At 44.4% G+C, this 21,455-nt stretch overlaps 1 protein-coding gene and 1 pseudogene across 2 annotated transcripts in view; one reads left to right on the forward strand and one right to left on the reverse strand.

Annotated features, from left to right (window-relative positions):
• Positions 1–5,443, reverse strand: part of LOC141476658 (tubulin-specific chaperone A-like) — an 81,927-nt gene extending 76,484 nt beyond the window's left edge. The window contains exon 1 of one of the 2 annotated variants that reach the window (XM_074165453.1): positions 5,287–5,443. In XM_074165453.1, coding sequence (XP_074021554.1) covers positions 5,287–5,339 — 53 coding nt within the window. In that variant the 5' untranslated portion in view covers positions 5,340–5,443. The remainder of the gene's footprint in view (positions 1–5,286) is intronic. The other variant, XM_074165454.1, reaches the window with a different exon arrangement.
• Positions 5,420–21,455, forward strand: part of LOC141476795 (cytochrome c oxidase subunit 3-like) — an 82,573-nt pseudogene continuing 66,537 nt past the window's right edge.

A 21,455-nucleotide genomic window follows, 5' to 3' on the forward strand; every position in this document is an offset into this window, starting at 1 on the left:
AATGTCATTATAATATCAAAACACACCTCCATCCCAAAGGCTACCCACCTCCAACGTGCGACCACTCCTCCCTGAGTTTATGTCCTGAATTTTTCGTAAACTATACCTTTAAATGCAAGGCGAGAGAAATTTACACCAATCATAATAAAGGTATTTATGACTATAGTCACTCAAGTTCCACCTTGAAGGTAAAAAATAATATAAAAATGGCTCCAGAAAGGGGAGATGTCAGGAAAGATACCGTCAGGAAAGATACCGTCAGGAAAGATACCGTCAGGAAAGATACCGTCAGGAAAGATACCGTCAGGAAAGATACCGTCAGGAAAGATACCGTCAGGAAAGATACCGTCAGGAAAGATACCGTCAGGAAAGATACCGTCAGGAAAGATACCGTCAGGAAATTTCCAATGGGCTGAGCCTCTCTTCCCCCCCATCGGGACACCTTTGGGCAAGAATTTGGACTTTTTCCCCAGGAAACTTAGAAACCTTTATAGAATTGCTTTTGACTTAATGCATGTTATAGCCAGGCTGTATTCTTTGTAATCTTATTATTTGCACGTGCGTTTGTAGGCAGTAAATTTATCACCGGCAAACCAAAAGAACCTGTACTTCTGTTGCTTTAATAAACTGGACTATTCATTAAGCTAGTCGTAAAAGTTTCTCAGTGGATGCCGCCAAACTCTCTAAATTATGGCCGTGTGAGTCCATGGAGCACAACTAAGCTGAAAGTGCAGTATACTATTAGTGCATCCCAATTGTGATAGTTCAATAAATTGAACACGACCAGACTAATAGTGCCAAACTATTCCCCACCACCACCACCTTTTCACACAACAGGTGGGTAACTGGCTTAGAAAAATGGCATAAGAATTTGCTGGGATGTAGGATGGGAACACCCTGGGCCCTGTACATCAGCATCGCTTAAAAATGTGTTGGAATGTACAAACTGTGTTCTCTGCACCTTGCCAACAATTTCCCTGGGGAATGGATTTACTGCAAATTTGGCCTAAGTGAGAAGGCGGCGAGCGGCATTATATGCAGAGTACCCCCGGTGTATTGAATGGACTGGAGAGGAGGAATTTAATGTTTAATGATTGGATATTCGCACCATAACAAAGGCAAGGAGCAGAAAATCCCAAAATGCTAAGTGGAATTGTACACAAGTCTTTAATTGTTCTACAACTGATTATGGAATCCAGCGACTGGGTCTGGTGGCCAGAGCCTTACAGTTGGGGTGCCTTCGTAGAAACTACGCCACTCACGTACATGATACTTGGACCAGCACCATGATAAGAAAAGAGCCTATTAATTGCAATGAGAAAGCAATGCCTTCCATGGGTCATACTGTCTAGGTTAGTAATGATGGAACTTGGACTACTCAATTACCCTTAGAAGGATTCTTAGTGATTCCACCACTTCCTTGGGCAGCCTGTTCCAATGTCTGATAATCCTTTCAGTGTAAAAATTTTTCATAATATCCATCCTAAACCTCCCCTGGCGCAGCTTGAGGCCATTTCCTCTTGTCCTATGGCTTGTTACTCAGGAGAAGAGACCGACCCCCGCCTCTCTACAATCTCCTTTCAGGTAGCTGTAGAGAGCAATAAGGTCTCCCCTCAGCCTCCTTTTCAAATTACTTACTTTGGCTTAGTTTTTGCTCAGCTTTGTACAACCGTGTGGTATAACTGCTGCATTGATTTTTTGTTAGTAACAAGAATGAGCTATCTCCGATTTAGAATAAAAATGCAGCATAAATGATCGAATCTGATTAGAACAAGAGCATGGGGTGATAATAGAGCCCTTGAAAACACAGGCACAGGAAGATGCTGAAATGCCCCAATGCTATAAACAACTCGTCAATAGTCAAGTACTAGTCATCAAAAAAAACGCAACTCAGAGAGGGGTAAAACCAGTTTTAGGATAACAAAGAAAAACTATTCAACACATGCAACACACTATACACAGTAAATTCAAATAGAGCATGGAGTGCAAAAAAATGAAAAAAATTAAGATGTGGATTTTTACATGCATTTCTATATGCAGACTCAGAGAAGCACAAAACCATCAATATCATACTCCTCTCAGCAAAGGATTTGAGATGGTGATGACTTGCTTGAATTTTTCCCCTCCCTACCACCAAATTTAGCCAGTGGCCTTAGGACCCAGAGGGCCAGCAAAAAGGCGAGTATAACATCAGGGAAAGGGTGCTATTAGAAACAAAGTAGAAATATTAGAAGCTTTGTGTCTATTAATTTTGACTGTATAAAATTTCATCTGTGTTAGTATCATTGTAACTGAACTAATATCCAGCAGGAATTTAAGCAACCTGCTCTGTAACTTGGATGCAGCAAACTTAAAATCAAAACCAGCATCCATGGATTTCCACAAATCAAGTAAACAATCAGAAGAGCCACGCTAAGCAGAAAAGAAATTGCTCATGCAGGATAACAACACTACTAACTTCTAATCTTGTTCTCAGCTCTCAGACTGACTTAAACTGCAGCAGCAGAGAAATTCAGACGAAGAACATGCAAGCTAATCTCAAAGCTAGAAGCACTAAGGACTGTGGTATACAGACACTGAACTAGCTCCACAGTAGCATCATTAAACCACTTCTAGGCCCAGGGGGACACAGCCACATGGTACAGCACTCACCATGTGAACACGCAGGCCTGCACCAGCTCTGACCAGGATCTGCACACAGTTGTTCATTGCCTAGCATAGGCTTTCCCTCTCTGTTTCCCAGACTATAAACATGAGGAAAAAGCTTGTTCAGGTAACTTTTGTGATGATTTATTAAGCAATGGTCATCTGAAGTGCTGTTCAGTATTACCACACAGTTCTCAGTAAAACTATCAAACAGCAGCAATAAGCCAGTACAGAAGCTTCCACAAATTACAAGTTCTACAAAAGTAAAATTGTTTCTTAATAGATTATGGTGGGTTGACCCTGGCTGGATGCCAGGTGCCCACCAAGCCGTTCTATCACTCCCCCTCCTCAACTGGACAGGGGAGAGAAAATATGACCATAGGCTTGTAGGTCGAGATAAGGACGGGGAAAGATGACTCAGCAGTTACCATCACAGACCAAACCGACTCAACTCAGGGAAATTAAATTAATTTATTACCAATCAAAATCAGAGTAGGGTAATGAGAAATAAAAACAAATTTTAAAACCCCTTGTCTCTGTCGCTCCTTCCTCCTCATACTCTTCCTCTGCTCCAGTGTGAGGTCCTACCCACAGGAGACAGTCCTCCACAACCTTCTCCAACATGGGTCTTTCCCACAGACTGCAGATCTTTACAAACTGCTCCAGCATGGGTCCCTTCCATGGGGTGCAGTCCTTCAGAAACAGACTGCTCCAGTGTGGGTCCCCCATGGAGGTCACAGGTCCCGCCAGGAGCCTGCTCCAGCATGGGCTCTCCACTGGGTCACAGCCTCCTTCAGGCGCATCCACCTGCCCTGGCATGGGGTCCTCCACAGGCTGTGGAGAGGATATCTGCTCCAGCATGGACCTCCATGGGCTGCAGGGGGACAACCTGCTTCACCATCATCTTAACCACAGGCTGCAGGAACATCTCTGCTCCAGCACCTGAAGCACCTCCTCCCCCTCCTTCTTTGCTGACCTTGGTGTCTGCAGAGTTGTTGCTCTCACACATTCTCACTCCTCTCTTCTGGCTGCTGTTGCACAGCAGGTTTTTTTCCCCTTCTTAAATATGTTATCACAGAGGCGCTACCACCATTGGTAATTGGCTCAGCCTTAGCCAGCAGCGAGTCCATCTTGGAGCCAGCTGACACTGGCTCTATCAGATGCAGGGGCAGCTTCTGGCATCTTCTCACAGAAGCCACCCCTGTAGCCCCCTCCTCCACTACCAAAAGCTTGCCACACAAACCAAATACATAGGTACAACAGTTTTCTCAAAAGTATCTAGACACCAATAAGTTATACTTTGGGCTGACAGAAAGAATACAGAGACTGAAAAAAACATTAACTTAAGTAAGTCTAGTCACACCTCAGAATACTTCGTCTACAAAACTGACACAAGCCACCATCCACTTACAAATGCAAAGAGAACATTTACAATGCTTCTGTCCAGCAAAGTTTATAAATGTAATACAGGTCATGAAAGTGACCCAAAGCAAGAAGCAGTCACCAAGCCACTCAATCAGACCACACTAAAATATTCTAGCTTAAAAATAACACACAAGTTCATGATTTGCATGCCCTGCACAGTAATAGGAAATGGGACCTTACAATCATATAATCAATTTCTTGCTTGCAGCAATACTTGAGAACTGCTCCCCATTTTGAGGTTTGGGTTTTGGGGGGTTTTGTGTGGTTTTGGTTTTTTTTAGAACTCAAAAGCGGTTTTATCTAGCATAAACATAATGATAAACCTGTATTCATTTTACTTTTCCAGTCTTGAAGTTCAATCCTTAAAAGCTAAGCAGGTATTAGAAAGTGTACCCATTTTACTGTTAATCTTTCACTAAATGAATTTAAATAATTCATAATACAAAGTTGATTGTACAAAATTGGACTATTTAACATCCTGATCCAGCACACATACTAATTCCTGTCTCTCCGTTAGCCAGTGCAGTCTTTGTAGGGTGCAGCCATAATAAACCCCACTGTGACCAAATATTTAACGTCAAAACCTTGCACTTACAGTCATAATAAGAGGGATTCAGATAGATAACTGCAACTTTTCTTTAAAATGAAGACTGTGTTAAAACTAGACAAAACTGATACTCAGGTGTTGAACTTACCAACGATTTTGCTCTGTGAACTATCAAATCAGAAATATCCCATTCAACATTTGTTTTGGTAAAATAGGTAAGATTTCCTGCCTCTACGAGGTATACGGCGAGACTGCCCTGTACACTGACGGGGCAGCGTGACAAAACCCCCCGTTTAATTGCGACCTCGAAAAAGAAAGGCCTTTTCCTGACGACGGTGCACAAGGAGAAGAAATCGGCAGCCATGGTAAAACCTGTGCCACAGCCACCCTCCAGCACACCTCTGCAACCCCACCCCAAAACGACCCAGCGCAACAATTCCCAGACCCTGCAGCAGGCACGGCCAGCAACGCACGAAGCCCCGCTCGCAGCTCCTCCACTCGGCCCAGCGGAGCCCCTGGCGGCCGCAGGGCCCCCTCCCCGCTCAGGGCGACAGTAACTGCCCTCAGAGCTCGCAGCAGGCCTGAGCTCGCTCTCCACTCAACCCCTCGAGAACGGCAGAACCACCTTCAGCCTCTCCCAACGGCTCCTCCCCCGCGCGCGCACTCACCGCCTCACAACGCCGGTCTTGATCTTGATCTGCCTCAAGCGCGAGTCGGCCATAACGAGGCTGGCGAAAAAGCAGCGCAGACTAGGCCCCAGTAGCGCAAAGACGGAGGATACGGCGCAGCCCGGTCCCGCGCATGCGCCTAGCCGCCAGCCTGGCCGGCACCACCGGGAACGAGGGCGGGGCTCTGCGCCTCTCCCCTCCTGCCCGGTGGAGGCGTCCCCATAGCGACCAGCGAGGGTCAGGCCCGGCCGGTCTCCGCGGGCGCGCAGTAGCCTGCGAGGGGCTTATCGAGCGGCCAAGTGTAATTCACCATTTCTTCATAAGCACACACGAAAAAAAACACTGAATCCACCCTCAGATGCAGCAATAGAATAGAATAAGAAGGACATGGACCTGTTGGAACGGGTCCAGCGGAGGGCCATGAAGATGATCAGAGGGCTGGAGCACCTCTCCTATGAGGACAGGCTGAGAGAGCTGGGGTTGTTCAGCCTGGAGAAGAGAAGGATCCAGGGAGACCTTACAGCAGCCTTCCAGTACCTAAAGGGGGCCTACAGGAGAGATGGGGAGGGATTCTTTATCAGGGAATGTAGTGATATGACATGGAGTAATGGTTTTAAACTGAAAGAGGGGAGATTCAGATTAGGTATATGTTGCGTGAAGAGGCAAAATAGTTTTGGCAGAAAATAAACCCCCTTGCGTTCTAACACTCCTCACCGAGGTGGGAGGCTAGGGGCGGCTGGGTTTAAATTCTGAGTGATGCCCAATTCACCACTATCAGTCCAGTCGCGTTTAATATATTAAACTATCACGATTCTGGATACACTGACAGTGGACTGCACCTTCAGTCTAGTTGTGCTCACGAACTAGCACGGGCGCACTTCAGTGTCTGGTCACGTTCAGTGAGAAACCAAAACGGCTAGCTACTTAAACAGTGTAGCTTATTTAAGCAACAGATATAAAGGTTCTTATGGTTTGCCGGTGATAAGTACAGTCTGCAAAGCACGTGCAAGTAAAAGAAAAAATGTTAATGGTACAAAGCGCGCGACAAAGTTACAAACAGTACAGCCTGGCTATAAATGTAACAGGTAACCCTCTAGAGAGATTTCTAAGTTCCCCGAGGAAGCACTCGGTATAGTCTAAGTCTTACCCACAGGCGTCCCTATGGGGGGGAAGAAAGGCTCAGCCCATCGACTGGTCCCGGGAGTCAGAGGCAGTCCGTGATGGGGTCCTCCCTGACTTGTTCACGATGGTGTCTTCCCTAGCATCCCCCCTTTCTCGGGTTATTTTTATATTATTTTTTACCTTCAAGGTGGAGTTTGAGTGACTCTAGTCATAAATACCTTTATTATGATTGGTGTAAAATCCTCTCACCTTGCATTTAAAGGTATTGTTTACGAAAAATTCAGGGTGCAGACTCAAGGAGGAGTGGTCGCACCTTGGAGGCAGGTAGCCTTTGGGCTGGAGGTGTGTTTTGGTATTATAATGACATTATAATGAGCAAAGTTCGCACAAAGGACAGCATTTCATCAAAATTTGACAGACTGTTGGCTCAGGGTAGCAAGCATGCCACTTATCACTTCCATAGGATCACCTTGTTCCCATTCTGCTGTGTAATCACAGAGCTTGGCCGTGGAATCTTCACTCCACTCCATCCTCCGTGTTGCTTTTGCAAGCAATATTGTTCAGGGAGTCATAGATGTAGCGGATTCCTTGCATACCAGCTGCTGCTGTGTTCCACCCTGGAAACGTTTTGATTTTATACCTTTCCTTAATGTGTGAACAATGCTATATATTTTTAATAAAAATTATATTTTAGGAATTATTCCACACTGTTTTTGGGGAGGGCTGCTTGTGGCAGCCCCTCTCCCGTGTTTCTTTGCTTCTTTTATTTAGGGATATACCTGGCGATTGTTGCTTCTGTTATTAATTGCACCCGGGTCTTTCCTTGCTCTTTGCGGGAGTGCGGTCTAAATTGTCCTTTGCAAAGCCGCCAGTTCTGCGCCAGATTAGCCCCATCCATCCAGTGTCAATGGTTGTCTTGTTGAGAATCAGTGAGTAAACACGGCTGACAGAGAGGGGTATCAGCTGATTACTCATAAAAACTCCACTGACTGCAAACTCTACCAGAAGCTGTTTCCAGAGATGGGTTTCTCGCATTGACAGGGCTGCTTCTCTCAGGATCCCATGTCCTGCTGTTCCCACTTTGTCCTCCATCAATCACACAATTGTGTCCGGGATGTTTTATAGTCACTTAATATCCCTGCCTTCTTCTCTATTCACTTAGAGAATGATCTGCCATAAGGGCTAAAGGCTTTTGCAGGTTGGGACCGGAGACAAACCCAAGCCGCAATGGCTTTGGTGGAAAACAGCGATTCGTGACAGTGTCTGAATTTCTGATGCTAATGGCACTGTCATGGGGTATTACAATAGCAGCCAGGCAGTGATGTAAATGTACTTCTGCCATTATCCGGTAGTCCGGTGCATTAAATCATCCCTCGCAAATGCCTGTGGCCATGGAGGTGGGAAACGGGGGGAAACTGCTCCGCAAGCGATAGCTTATCAGCCTGCGAGGGCTGAAAGGTGACTCGGGGGAGGAAATACAGAGCTGAGACACCCTTTAGAAACGGCCCGGGGCCGTACCGCGTTTGTGAAGCGGTACCCTCCCTCCAGCGTACTTTTCGCGGAGCAGTGACGCAACATCACTCAGGGAGATCAAACTTTGAACGGGGTCCTCCAAATCGCCTTCCCGCCACGCAGGGCAGCTCCCTTGCAGGCCGACCGGTTGCAAAACTGTATTTTAATTACGAATTTTAGACAGATGAAAGATTGACAAGGTGTCACTGTTTAAGTGCCTCATCTATGACAAGACAGGGATAAGAGTGTCTCCACAAACAGGGAAGTTAATTGAAATTACAGGAGTGAGATAATCGAAGGAAATAGAGTTAATTGAAACTGCAGGACTGAGATAACTGAAAATTAGGAGAATTAACTGAAAATGCAAAAGTTAAACAATTATAAAACTGCAAAAGTTAAACTTTTATGTAATAGGCGAATTGAGAAGTCTGTACCTTCCAAGTACCCCAGCCAATGAGGAAAGGAAGAGGGTTACATGTGGCTGGGGAATTAGGATAAAATGGAGTCTGCGTCCTCCAGCAAATTGAGAGACTCCACAGGGCTATGCCCCAGTGGACTCTCCCTTTATTCGAATAAAGTCTTTCCAGGACTCCTCTGTCTCTTTTGTTAACATTGACCTCTAGCAACAGGATTTTCTGCACATCTACAAATTAGATTGCTACACAATTAATCAGAAAGTTAATTAATGAACAAGTTACTAATTAGGACATTTTAAACCAGTGTTTATAGTGTCTTAGTTTAAAAATTCCTATGTAGCTGATTGGCCTATACACTGATTTCATAACTCATAGCCAAGGTTACAATGCTACAGATGTATTATTATGTACAAACTGTAATTATGTCACAATTTTATTAAAGCACCTCTTACCTGAATCAATTTTATTATAATTTTTAACACTGAAAATTCCTTATTGTAAACTGACTAGAGGCAGGACACTACAAATACAGCTGTGGCTTGCTTTCCGAGGGACGTGGGTGAGGTGTTTTAGGAGAGCTGAAGAAATATTTAAGTGAGCACTTACACACCAGGACTTCGTGGAATGAAGACTTGTGGGGATGGGGTTTCCCCCCGTTTCGTTAAGGGAACGGATTTAAGAGGCAGGGTGCGGAGGCGAGCGTGAGCAGGGAGGCGGGCACTGCGCCCAGGCATGTAGGGGGCGCGGAGCCCGATCCGCCCGGATCCACGCCCACGGCTCGGGTGGGGGCGCTCTTCTTCCAGTATCCCCTCTGACGGCGCTTCGTCCCCTCGACCGTTGGGGAAGGCTACTCGCAGCCTGCCCTGAAGCTGGCAAGCACCGAGAAATGCGCATTATCGCAGCCCCACACAGCCGCCAGAGAGAGACTACTCTTTGTACTTTTTGGCGACAGGACAAAGGGCAAAAGGCACAAGCTGGAACATAGGAAATTCCATCTCAACATGAGGGAAAACTTCTTTACTTTTGAAGGTAACAGCACTGGAACAGGCTGCCCAGAGAGGTGGTGGAGTCTCCTTCTCTGGAGACATTCAAAACCTGCCTGGACACGTTCCTGTGCAACCTGCTCTAGGTGGACCTGCTTTGGCAGGGGGGTTGGACTAGATGATCTCTAGAGGTCCCTTCCAACTCCTACGATTCTGTGATTCTGTAATCTCCTTTTCAACACTGAGGAGTACATATAGGTAATTTTAATGAAGATGTTCCTGTACCACATTATTAGCAATAAATCTACACCATTCTTTGTTGGTTAAAACCATTATCATCATAATCAGTAACATTACTGAACTCATTATTCTTGTGTTACTATCAGAGTAGATTTATGATAACACTCACCATCATGCCCGAGTTAAAAAAGGTGTAAAAGTTTGCCTAATAGCTGCTTTCACATTTTAATACTAGTCATTTTCTCACTTTTTAAAAAAATAAATAAGTAGCATGATAATTACAGGAGATAATTGCTTTTGTTATAGTGTCTGATTAGGCGCACAGGCGCTTTTCCTCAAGCAAACTAAAAATAAATAAATAACCTGGTGGACATAATACATTCTTGTAACGACACAATAAGACAGACTTTGAACACAATTAAGGCTTTGCTCAATCACAGCGACATTTTAGATTAATAAGCGTTAAGAGAAAGAAAGAACCTCCCCCCCCCCCCGAAAAAAACCCTGTTTTTACAGGTTTGCGGAGGAAGGCAGCAGGGGCTGGAGTGAAGGACACGAAGAGGATGTCACCTTCCAACCTGTGCTCACCCTAAAATGAAAAATATCTCAAATATGAGAAGAAACTTCTTTACGGTGAGGGTGACAGAGCACTGGAACAGGCTGCCCAGGGAGGTTGTGGAGTCCCCTTCTTTGGAGATTTTCAAGACCCGCCTGGATGCAGTCCTGAATAACATGCTCTGACATGCTCTGGGCAATCCTGCTTCGGTAGGGGAGTTGGACTAGATGATCTTTATGGTCCCTTCCAACTCTAAAAATTCAGTGAAATTCAGTGAAATTCAGTGAAAATTCAGTGAAAAAGAAAAAAAAATAACCAAAAGGAAAGGAAAAACCTGAAAAACAATCACTCTGCTCCTCGGGCTTGATATGTGATTTTGCGCAGGATGCACAGGATGAACCTTGTGAGGTTCAAGGATGAACCCTTGTGAGGATGGTGAGTCACTGGAACAGGTTGCCCAGGGAAGCTGTGGATGCCCCATCCCTGGAAGTGTTTAAGGCCAGGCTGGATGGGGCTTTGAGCAACCTGGTCTAGTGGGAGATGTCCCTGCCCATGGCAGGGGGGTTGGAACTTGATGATCTTTAAGGTCCCTTCCAACTCTAACCATTCTATGATTCTATGATTCTATGAATAGGGTGGATGCTTGCATGCTATAAGGGTTTTATTGCACTGCCTCCCAAGTGCCTGTTCACCTTCCCCCCGGCCCCGCCGCACTCGTTCTCCCTGAAAGGTTACACGGCACTCTGCCTCACTTATCTTCCCTGTACCCTTTCCCTGGCAAAAATGGAGACATTTTGCCCCAGCTCAGTATTTATGAAGATTTTCTGACATATAGGCAGGCTGGCCACGCATGGGTAACTGCCTTCATTTCGCACTTGTCTTGTTTACATAGGACCAGCACCATTTCCACAGATTAAACAAATCACAGCGGGAAGGAGACATTTATAATCCGCCAACGAGGCCACAGGCAGTTAAAAAATGTGTGCATGCTATGAGAAAGAAAAATAAATGTTCATGTCCAGGGAGCTGACCACCTTCTTAGAGGGTAACTCAAGGGGTATAGATATAAATATAGGTTGTATATAATGTGTTATGCGCAAGTCTGAAGCATGCATTTAATAATTATTTGTTATACCCAGTTATTGTGTACAAATGCATAGCATTAGTTTGCATCTTACGTGGTCCTTTCACCCGAAGCCCCCACTGAGCTCCCAGAAGCAGCTGTATAATCCTCTGGCTACACACAAAGCGATGTGTGCACACAGCCACACACAGGGGCTTCGCTTTAAAGACAGTTCTGATGGCAGAGAAGGCACCCCGGCGACCACGCGTGCTCATGTTGTGCACACACGTGGGAAGGAAGCAGGGAGGACGAGCACCCCTCGAAACGCACAGCCCGCTCCCCACGGCGGGGTAGGGGCACACAGACCGGTGCCTGGCGGGGAGGACCCCGAGCTCACCCCGTCGTGCGGCTCTCGCTGCGTGCGTGCCCGCAGCGAGGCGGCGCCGCCGCTGGGCACCCTGTGGACACAGCTGGACCGCGCCGAGCTCGCCCTTCTGCTCATCTTTTACCCGGAAGCGTTATCTTAAAAAGGAAAGAAAAAGGGGAATAAAAAGGAGAAATGAAATGGTGTAGGAGCTGAAGGTATTTTTCAAAGTAAGAGTGTGCATTTTACGGTCCCTCTCTGCAGGAAGAGTGAAGGTGCAGGGTAAGAAGCTATAATTGGAAATGTTGCTCTTTATCTTCTGTCAGCTCTCAGCACATTTGGATGCTTCTGCTGCTTCTCTGGCTGCTGCTGGGGTTTTTATGCCACATGTCACCAACCTCGGGCAACTGGAGCAGGAGAATTAAATTCCTTACAAAATAGCAATGGTTTCAAAAAAAAAAAAAAAGGACTGCAACAAATTATTACATAAATTATCTTTTAATTTATTTGATCATTCCACATTACAGGGCTATGAATTGATACAAGTACTCAATTCAACTCATTATGTAAGTTAAATTAGACTTCGATAAAATTTCAGTGGCGTGCAATGGTTCCTAGAATGAAATGGATTTTTGCAAGAATTTGTTGTATCTGTCACAAATATTTCCAATTAGCGACTGTAATTATTTGATAGTTTTGGCAATTATGGCTGAAATGGGTGAATTTGGGACTGTGGAGGACCCTAATTGGTCTAATCGACGGACGGGACAGGATTGGGATGTTGATAAGTGTGCACTTGGTTAAATTAAATTGCCAAAGCTTCTCTTTTCAGTAAAAGTGTCAATTTAAAGCAAAAGCATAAAATGCTGGTCCAGCACCCATTCATCATGCATCAGGGACTTTAAGCCTCGCGTTTTACTGTAGTTAACATGTCAACTCTCTGACACGGGAATCCAGACCGGGAAGCAGCCGAAGCCGGCGGGGCGGGGCGAGGCGAGGCTGGGAGCGCCCCGCCGGCAGCTCACGTCTCCCCGGCATCCCGCGGCGCCTCTGCTGCTCTCTGGCAAAGCTGAATCGGTGCCCGGCCTTGTGGGCCCGCAAAGGGAGTGTTTATGGTGGAAGGGAGGAGGGAAAACAGCCCTGCTAACAGGAGGGGATGGCGATAGTACATCTTTGCTTTATTTGTCTTCCTGGACCACTGACAGGGAGAAGCAGTGATGACAGCATGTCCAAAACCAGCAGCAAGGCCCCACGTGATGAAGAAAATTTCTCAGTGTTTCTCAGAGGAAAATACCAGGTCTTAATAAAAACCCAATGGGAAGAAACATCTTCACAAAGGAATGGAGATGTCAGGAGCGTGAAGAAACACAGGGCAGCAGCATGGGAGATTTAAAAATAGGTCCTTTTAATATTTTAGGAGCCTTTCCCTTTCTGTATTTTATTTTAAAATACCTAGTGTCTTAGCCTGGTGTGAGTTATCTTGTACAAACTCAAACTCCCTGCCTGTGTCCATAAATCATAGAGTTAAAAAACTTCTAGCACAATGTATGTGACTTATAAATCTAATTAGCTGATATATGTATGTATACAGAATCAGCGAGGCAGGCTTCCTAAAGAAGTAATTTTAATTATAGGCTTCTGCAACACTCTGGGTGTCAAACAGCAGCTGAGATAATGGAGATGTGTGAAGCAATCTATAGCGATTGTATTGGGTTTGTCCTTTCACATTTCTCCTTTTTCCTCTCTCTTCATGTATACAGAAGATATTTCTGCCTGATTTCACCTTAGAATTATCAGAAGACTCTCAACTGTTTTTCCTGCCATTGCTGGATGACTTGTTTTGGAGTCTATGTCTAGCAAGATGTAATATTGTGAGTCTTAGACGTTAACCAGAAGGGTAGAATCAAATAAACCTTGCCTTGCTGTAATATGTCATTGCAGTTAAATGTGAGCAAATGCAAGCAGTAAACAGTTTGTTTTTTTTTTTTAAAAAAGTACAACCCCCAAATTTTTAAGGTGCTAAAATTTCGCTCCTTCCCATTTTGTGATTTTATTCTTTCACTGGTTCTTACCGTATTTTGTGTCAGGTGAGACCTGGATCTCTAAAGCACAAAAGGAGAACATATTTTTTAAAAGAAAAATATATGTTTCAAGACTTATTTAAATGTCTAGAAGAAACAAACTAAAGGCATAAAACAAATGTCTTCTCCATTCACAATGTTCCCTTCAGGTTGTCCCTCTGTAACGACAGGGCTATGCTGTGTTTTTTGAGACTTTTACATCCTGCTCCTGAAAAGCAGAGCTACATAAATCAGCTGAAATTAATTTCTTGTACTGGTCACAGACCATCCAGTAGCAAGTCATAGTTTTCTCTGAGTTATTCAGTAAATGGTTATCTGAGACCATGTTGGTAGAGCTTTTTAAATAACTACCTGGTTGAGTGTGATTAGTTTGTGAATATTCGCTATTCATACTGTGCTGTGTACCTATGATGGGTCTAACCAGTTGCACTGGGCTGATTTTGCTCTCTGATTAGGTGGGCATGTAGTTGCTTCTGATGTGATTACTTCCATATGCAAATTTAAAAATTCATCTCCATGAATCAGGCAACTGCAAATTTCTTTTCATGAAAATTCATGTCAGTAAAATTGAATTACATAAATGATTTAGAAATGCCAAACACATAATTGAAAAATACAAGAGAGCATTCAAAGGCTCCCCCTGCCCATCCATCAGTCTATCAAAGATAATGAAAGGAGGTGGGTGAATTTTATCCCAGTCTTAGCAAAAGTTATAACTTAAAATCTTTTGGTAAATCCTTTAGCAAACATTTTTATTTGAAATTTTAAAAAAAGTTGGTTTTTTTTTCTTAATGAAGTTTTGAATAGTATTTTTTTGGGGGGGGGAAAATGCATCCCAATTTCCTTAAAAGATGCTGGGAGTATTTACGTTAACGAACAAGGGAATTGGGCCTTTGCAGAGATATGCCACAGACCTGTAGGTTAATAATGGGCTAAAATTCAGGGATTCACAGACCTTGGGTTCTCATAGAGAAGTAAAATTCATCCAGAACTTGGATGAACTTCAAAGGTACACTTGAGAACAGGAACAGTATAAATATAGGGCTTAATCCTACTTCTGCTCAAGTGGCTGTGAGCTTTGATGATGATTTCAGTGGAGATAAGTTAATATACTGTATTAACAATGGCATTGTATGCTTTGACTTCCATGGTGTATAAGCTGAGTGATGTACAACAAAATCTTGTGAAAAAAATTATAACAATTTTAAAAAGCCCCAAACTAGCCCAGTCTAATCTTTCTTTTTGCTGCTAATCTCTCTTTCATTTCCCTTTTTTTCTTTTTTTTGGTACCCAAATAAAAATAAATATCACCAGTAGGGGGAACAGATGTATATAAAACAAACTCAACACATTTTATTATTGATTTGGATGCAGTTAGTTCACTTTAAAAGTTACTGTTTTTTCATTTTACCATGTCCTCCACAAGAGAAAGATGTCAGGGGTGAGTAGAGTTCTTAGATGTGTAGCTGAGGTTGGTTAGGAGTTTATAATTTATTTAGAAATACAGTAATGCTGTTTCATTTTCTGGAAAAAAGTTATGTCTTCATACAACAACTGGGATGAGAGGCAGTTATTCTGTCTGCCTCTGCTTCCCCAGCACTTCCCACAGCACACTTATGTGTGTGCTTATGTGTGTGCTTATCTCCCATAAACAATACAAAGGAAGTTGAGAAAGAAAGAGGAAACAAGCGAACAAAAATCCTGAATGAGAAGTAAGAGTGCTACTGTTCCCTCTGGATGGATACCATCCACAGCACCATACAACTTCTCTGAATCTTCTCCAGACCTTAAGAACCACATACCACCTGTACATCTCCCTTATGGCACTAACTGGGCAGCAACATCCACAAATGTTAATGGTTAGAGTTAGAAGGGACCTTAAAGATCATTGAGTTCCAAACTCCCTGCCATGGGCAGGGACACCTCCCACTAAAACAGGTTGCTCTAAGAGTCATCCAGCCTGGTCTTGAACACTTCCAGGGAAGTTCCACAACTTGCCTGGGAGACCTGTTCCAGTGCCTCACCGCCCTCACAGTAAAGAATTTCTTCCTAATATCTAATCTAAATCTCCCCTCTTCCAATTTAAAACCATTACCCCTTGTCCTGTCACTACATCTCCTGACAAAGAGCCCCTCTACGGCTCTCCTGTAGGCTCCCTTCAGATATTGGAAGGCTGCTATGACGTCTCCCCGGAGCCTTCTCTTCTCCAGGCTGAACAACCCCAGCTCTCTCAGCCTGTCTTCATAGGAGAGGTGCTCCATCCCTCTGATCATCTTCGTGGCCCTCCGCTGGACCCATTCCAACAGGTCCATGTCCTTCCTGTGTTGAGGACTCCAGAGCTGGACACAGTATTCCAGGTGGGGTCTCACGAGCGCAGAGGGGTAGAATCACCTCCCTCGACCTGCTGGCCACACTTCTCTTGATGCAGCCCAGAATGCGGTTGGCTTTCTGGGCTGCCAGTGCACATTGCCGGCTCATGATGAGCTTCTCATCCACCAACACCCCCAAGTCCTTCTCCTCGGGGCTGCTTTCCAGCCATTCTCCGCCCAACCTGTATTTGTGCCTGGGATTGCCACGTCCCAGGTGCAGGACCATGCACTTGGCCTGGTTGAACTTCATGCGAATTGCACAGGCCCACCTCTCAAGCCTGTCCAGGTCCCTCTGGATGGCATCCCTTCCCTCCAGCGTGTCGTCGGCAAACTTGCTGAGGGTGCATTCAGTCCCACTGTCCATGTCTCCGACAAAGATGTTGAACAGCACTGGTCCCAGTACCGACCCCTGAGGAACTCCACTCATCACTGGCCACCAATTGGACATTGAACCATTGACCACAAATCCTCCTCACCAATCTTCCGTTACTTTCCCACAATGGTGATGATAAATAACTGCAGGAGGGGGCAAATGTCTTAACTTCTCCTTAAAGGAAAACAAAATTCAGAGGACTCCATATCTTCACAAGAACACTGGCAGCTTCACTGTAATCTACACTTACTATCTATTATTAATACTTGCTTTCCCACCAAGAGTCAGATGTCCGATAGACTGAAGTACGTTGAAAGCCTGAATGGTCACACCAAATTCAGTTTTAGGGGAACAGGGACATGTTTCAGCTGTTTCACTGCATAGTCCAGCCATGACTTCGACCAGCTTCTTGCTGATCACCAAAGGCTTTTTAAATATAAAATAATAAAAATTAAGAACTTTTAGGGGTAAGATTAAAAGACAAACTTACAAGTACAGAAGTTTGCTTTATGTAATGAACTAGGGTTGCCTTCTCTTGGAAAGAAAATCTTTACTCATCAAAGATCATCTGACAATAGAGAATATGGAGGAAAAAGTTCAGGATAGTAAGATAGCAATTGGGAGCTTTTACTTTGTCACAGTTCTTCTATTTTTATATTATTTAGTACTCTCTATTTCTAGTCATCCATATGTAAAATGGGATAATAATAGCTATGAATGAAAAACCTCACTCTTGTTTGGAATTAAACTGCTTTGTGATCTTTAGGTATAGATGCTTTCTATGCCAATCATATTGTTATAATATATTCTCAATGCTACTGCCTCACAGAAAACAGAATGCCAAAGGACCATATGCTGTTTCCCTTTTCCTAGGAATTACAGCATTTCTCCCCAGGTAAGCAGTGACTTTATTCAGATTTTGATGCTCCTGGCTTTAAGCAGGAGAAGGTAGAAATAATGTGTGTGTGTGTCCACCCCATAATAAATGTTTCTAAATTACATGAAAGAAACAAAAGTTCAAGCCCATCTTAAATTAATGACAAAAGATCAGGAATTTTGTTTTGTTTATATCAGTGAATTGAATAAGCAAGCACTCGAGACTGAAAGCACTCCAGAAAGTAACCAGGCAGCCTAGTCAAATATCCAGCAGGAAACTGAAGGCGACAGGCTACCTTCTCACATCTTTCCAGGCCATTTGGTGGGACTGTAAGTTCTCACACCTGATCTATATTGTTACATATGCTTAGAGAGATCAGTAGGGAATAGCCTGGGAATTTAGTTATTTGTCACTGTTTGAGGTGTTAAATTTATCACTACGGAGAAGAGAGAGGTTGGCCTCTTGAACGTTGTTCATCAAATTGAATTTTGAATGGTGGTGTATTATATGAAATATCCAACATGAGCTATATTTGTACTTGGAAAAATGCAAACTCAAGATATTGATAGTCTGAAGACAGCTAGCACCCATATAAGATATGCTTTGATATCACTGGGCTGAACCATGAAGTCCTTCATGAGCTCTTAGGCTCTTCAGAAGCAAAGGGGACTTTTGTCTTATTAAGAACTTGAGAGTATTTTATATTTGCATTATAATTAACCTAGGCAGAATCAAGGAAGACTACAAAGCCCTGGGGGTACAAGCAAAAAGTACTGGTGTACAAGTTATCTTTTCTTCCATTTTACCAGTTAGAGGAAAGGGAGCAGCCAGAAATAGATGTATAATGCAAATCAACCTCTGGCTGGTGCTGCCGTGAGGGTTTTGGCTTTTATGGCAATGGGACATTCTTCGATGACTATAGCCTGCTAGGGAGGGATGAGATCCAACTGTGTAGAAAAGGCAAGGGAATCTTTGGCAGCAGGCTGGCTAACTTGGTGAGGCGGGCTTTGAACTGAAGGACTTGGGGGGCAGGATCCAAAGTGGCAGCACTCATGTCACTGCAACCAACTGGGGAATAAGCCAGGCCAGTCAGAGCAGCGACAAATGTCCCTTAGCTGCATCTCAAGATGAGAACCAGAAGACCAACCACCTCAAGTGTATGTATACCAATGCACACAGCCTGGGGAACAAACAGGAGGAACTGGAGCTCCACACCCATTCAGAAAGTTATGATATCATAGGAATAACTGAAACATGGTGAGACAACTCGCAAGGCAGGAGGATCACCATGGATGGCTATAGGCTGTTTTGTAAAGACAGGTGGGGAAGAAGAGGAGTAGTTGTGCTTCCTCATACAAATGTTAGATATACCAACCAGGAATGAGGCACTGCTGGTCTTGCTACTCACAAACCAAGAAAACCTGCTTTGTAATATCTCCGCTGGTGATAGCCTTGGCTGCAGTGATCACAATATTGTGGAGCTTGGGATTCTGCTGAGCATACTGAAGGTTAGTACAAAGACAAAGCTTTTAGATTTTAGAAGAGCAAACTTCAGCTTGCTCAGAGCTCAGCTGGGAGGGATTCCGTGGGAAGCTTCCATGAAGGATAAAAGAGCTAGTGAGTGCTGGGAGTTTTTCAAGAGCACTCTCCTGGAAGCACAAAACCAGTTCATCCCCTTTAAAGGTAAGGGAAGTAGGGGGAGCAAGAGACCCCCTTGGCTTAACTGCAAGCTTCTGAGTCTGCTCAAAACCAAAAGAGAAGCATGCCAGAGATGGAAAAGCAGACGAATACCCGTTGAGAACTACAAGGGCATTGCCAGGGCATGCAGAGATGCAGTTAGAAAAGCAAAAGCTCAGCTCTAATTGAAATTGGCCAGAGATGTCAAACTACAAGAAAGGGTTCTTCAGGTACATAAACAACAAGCAGAAACAGAAGGAAAATATTGGCCTGCTGTTAAACAGGAGAGGCAAATTAATCACCAACAACGCTGAAAAGGCAGAGGTTCTCAACGCTTTCTTCACCTTTGTCTTTGCCAGCACTGTTGGGCCCCAGGACTTGGGAACAACAATCCAGGTTGAGGCACAGACCCACCATCAGTGAAGGAAGAGTTGGTATGTGAACTATTACAGGAGTGTGACCCCCTAAAAATTGGTGAGCCCTGACGCTATCCACCCAAGAGTGTAAAGAGAGTTGGCTGATGTTGTTGTGAGTCCACTCTCCATAATCTTTGAGAAGTCGTGGAGAACGGAGGACGTCCCAGAAGACTGGAAGAAGGCTAATGTCTCCCCCATCTACAAGAAGGGCTTAAAGGAGGATCCAGGAAATGATAGGTCCATCAGTCTTACTTCAGTCCCTGGGAAAGTTATGGAACGAATCCTCCTGGGGGCTATCACAAGTCAAATGAAGCACGTGATTAGGAAAAGCCAGCATGGATTCACCAAGGGCAAATTGTCCTTGACAAACCTGATTGCCTTCTACAACAAAGTAACCTGCTCGGTTGATGAGGGGCGAGCAGTGAACATTGTCTGCCTGGATTTCTCCAAGGCTTTCAGCACAGCCCCCTCCTAGAGAAACTGATGTGTTATGCTCTAGACAAGTGGTCTGTGCGGTGGGTGGGGAACTGGCTAACAGGCCGCACCCAGAGGGTAAATAGCTTCTTTTCAAACTGGCAACCTGTCACAAGTGGGGTGCCCCAGGGACTGATACTGGGCCCAATACTGTTTAATATCTTCATAAGGGATCTGGATGATGGGATCAAGTGTACCCTGATGAAGTTTGCCGATAACACCAAACTGAGTGGGGAAGTGGACACTTCAGAAGGGAGAGCCACCCTGCAGGAAGACCTGGATAGGCTGGAAGAGTGGGCTAACAAGAACCTTATGAAGTTCAGCAAGGACAAGTGTAAGGTCTTGTACCTGGGAAAACATAATCCAGGAGTGCAGCACAGGCTGGATCTACCCGGCTGGGGAACAGCTCTGTGCAAAGGGACCTGGGGGTCCTGGTGGACAACAAGCTCAATACGAGTGAACAGTGTGCTGCTGTGGCAAAGAAAGCCAACAGGATGTTGGGTTGCATCAACAAGGGCATCACCAGCAGAGATAAAGAAGCCATTATCCCACTCTACTCAGCGCTTGTCAGGCCACACATGGAATACTGTGTTCAGTTTTGGTCCCCGCTATACAAAAAAGATGTGGACAGGCCGGAGAGGGTCCAGAGAAGGGCCACCAAGATGATCAAAGGACTGAGAAGCCTGCCGTATGAGGAAAGGCTGAGAGAACTGGGTTTGTTCAGCCTTGAGAAAAGAAGGCTTAGGGGAGACCTTACCACCATGTTCCAGTATTTAAAGGGTGGCTACAAAGAAGATGGAGACTCCCTTTATACAAGGAGTCACATGGAAAAGATGAGGGGTAATGGGTACAAGTTACTCTTGGGGAGATTCCAATTGGACACAAGAGGAAAATTTTTCACAATGAGAACAGTCAGCCATTGAAATAATCTCCCCAGGGAAGTGGTGGATTCCCCATCATTGGACACTTTTAAGATGCAGCTGGACAGGATGCCGGGTCATCTTGTCTAGACTGTGCTTCTGCCAAGAAAGGTTGGACCAGATGATCCTTGAGGTCCCTTCCAACCAGGTATTCTAACTGTAGCTGTTTCACAGATTGACTCTAGAATAAGAGAATGTACTTTCCTTTTGGTTCAGTTCCCTTTTAGGGACTAAACAGCTACCTTTATGGTTTTTATATAGGTTTTTCTGACAGCCAATGTTAAGTGCATGAAAGCGCTCTGGCTGGATGTTTATATGCTTGTTTCATCTATTATTCAGATAAATCACGCTTTCCATAACAAGTTGTTGTTGAGATATTTGTACACCACTTTTGTACAATCAAAGTCAAAGATAATAAGGAGACTGAAGGTACAGAGAACTGTTTTTTATTTACTTATTATTAAATCTTTCTTTCCTGTTTGGCCTGCAATAGATTACCTGCTGGACACCCCAAGGTAGGAAGATTTGCCTTCTGCAGTTGTTAGTGTTGATTTCACTGGGAGAATTGCTACAAGGGTCATAATGTTCAAAGCATCTCCCTGCTATGTGGCATGTTGCCGAGATACCCAGGAAAACTTTATGGGTTATGAGGCTACCAGATGTGCTCGAGGGTACAAATTGATTCCTAATTTAAGGTAGATTTAACATTTTCTAGCACTGTCAAAT

This window comes from Numenius arquata, chromosome W, assembly GCF_964106895.1.
Source record: "Numenius arquata chromosome W, bNumArq3.hap1.1, whole genome shotgun sequence".
Lineage (NCBI taxonomy): Eukaryota > Metazoa > Chordata > Aves > Charadriiformes > Scolopacidae > Numenius > Numenius arquata.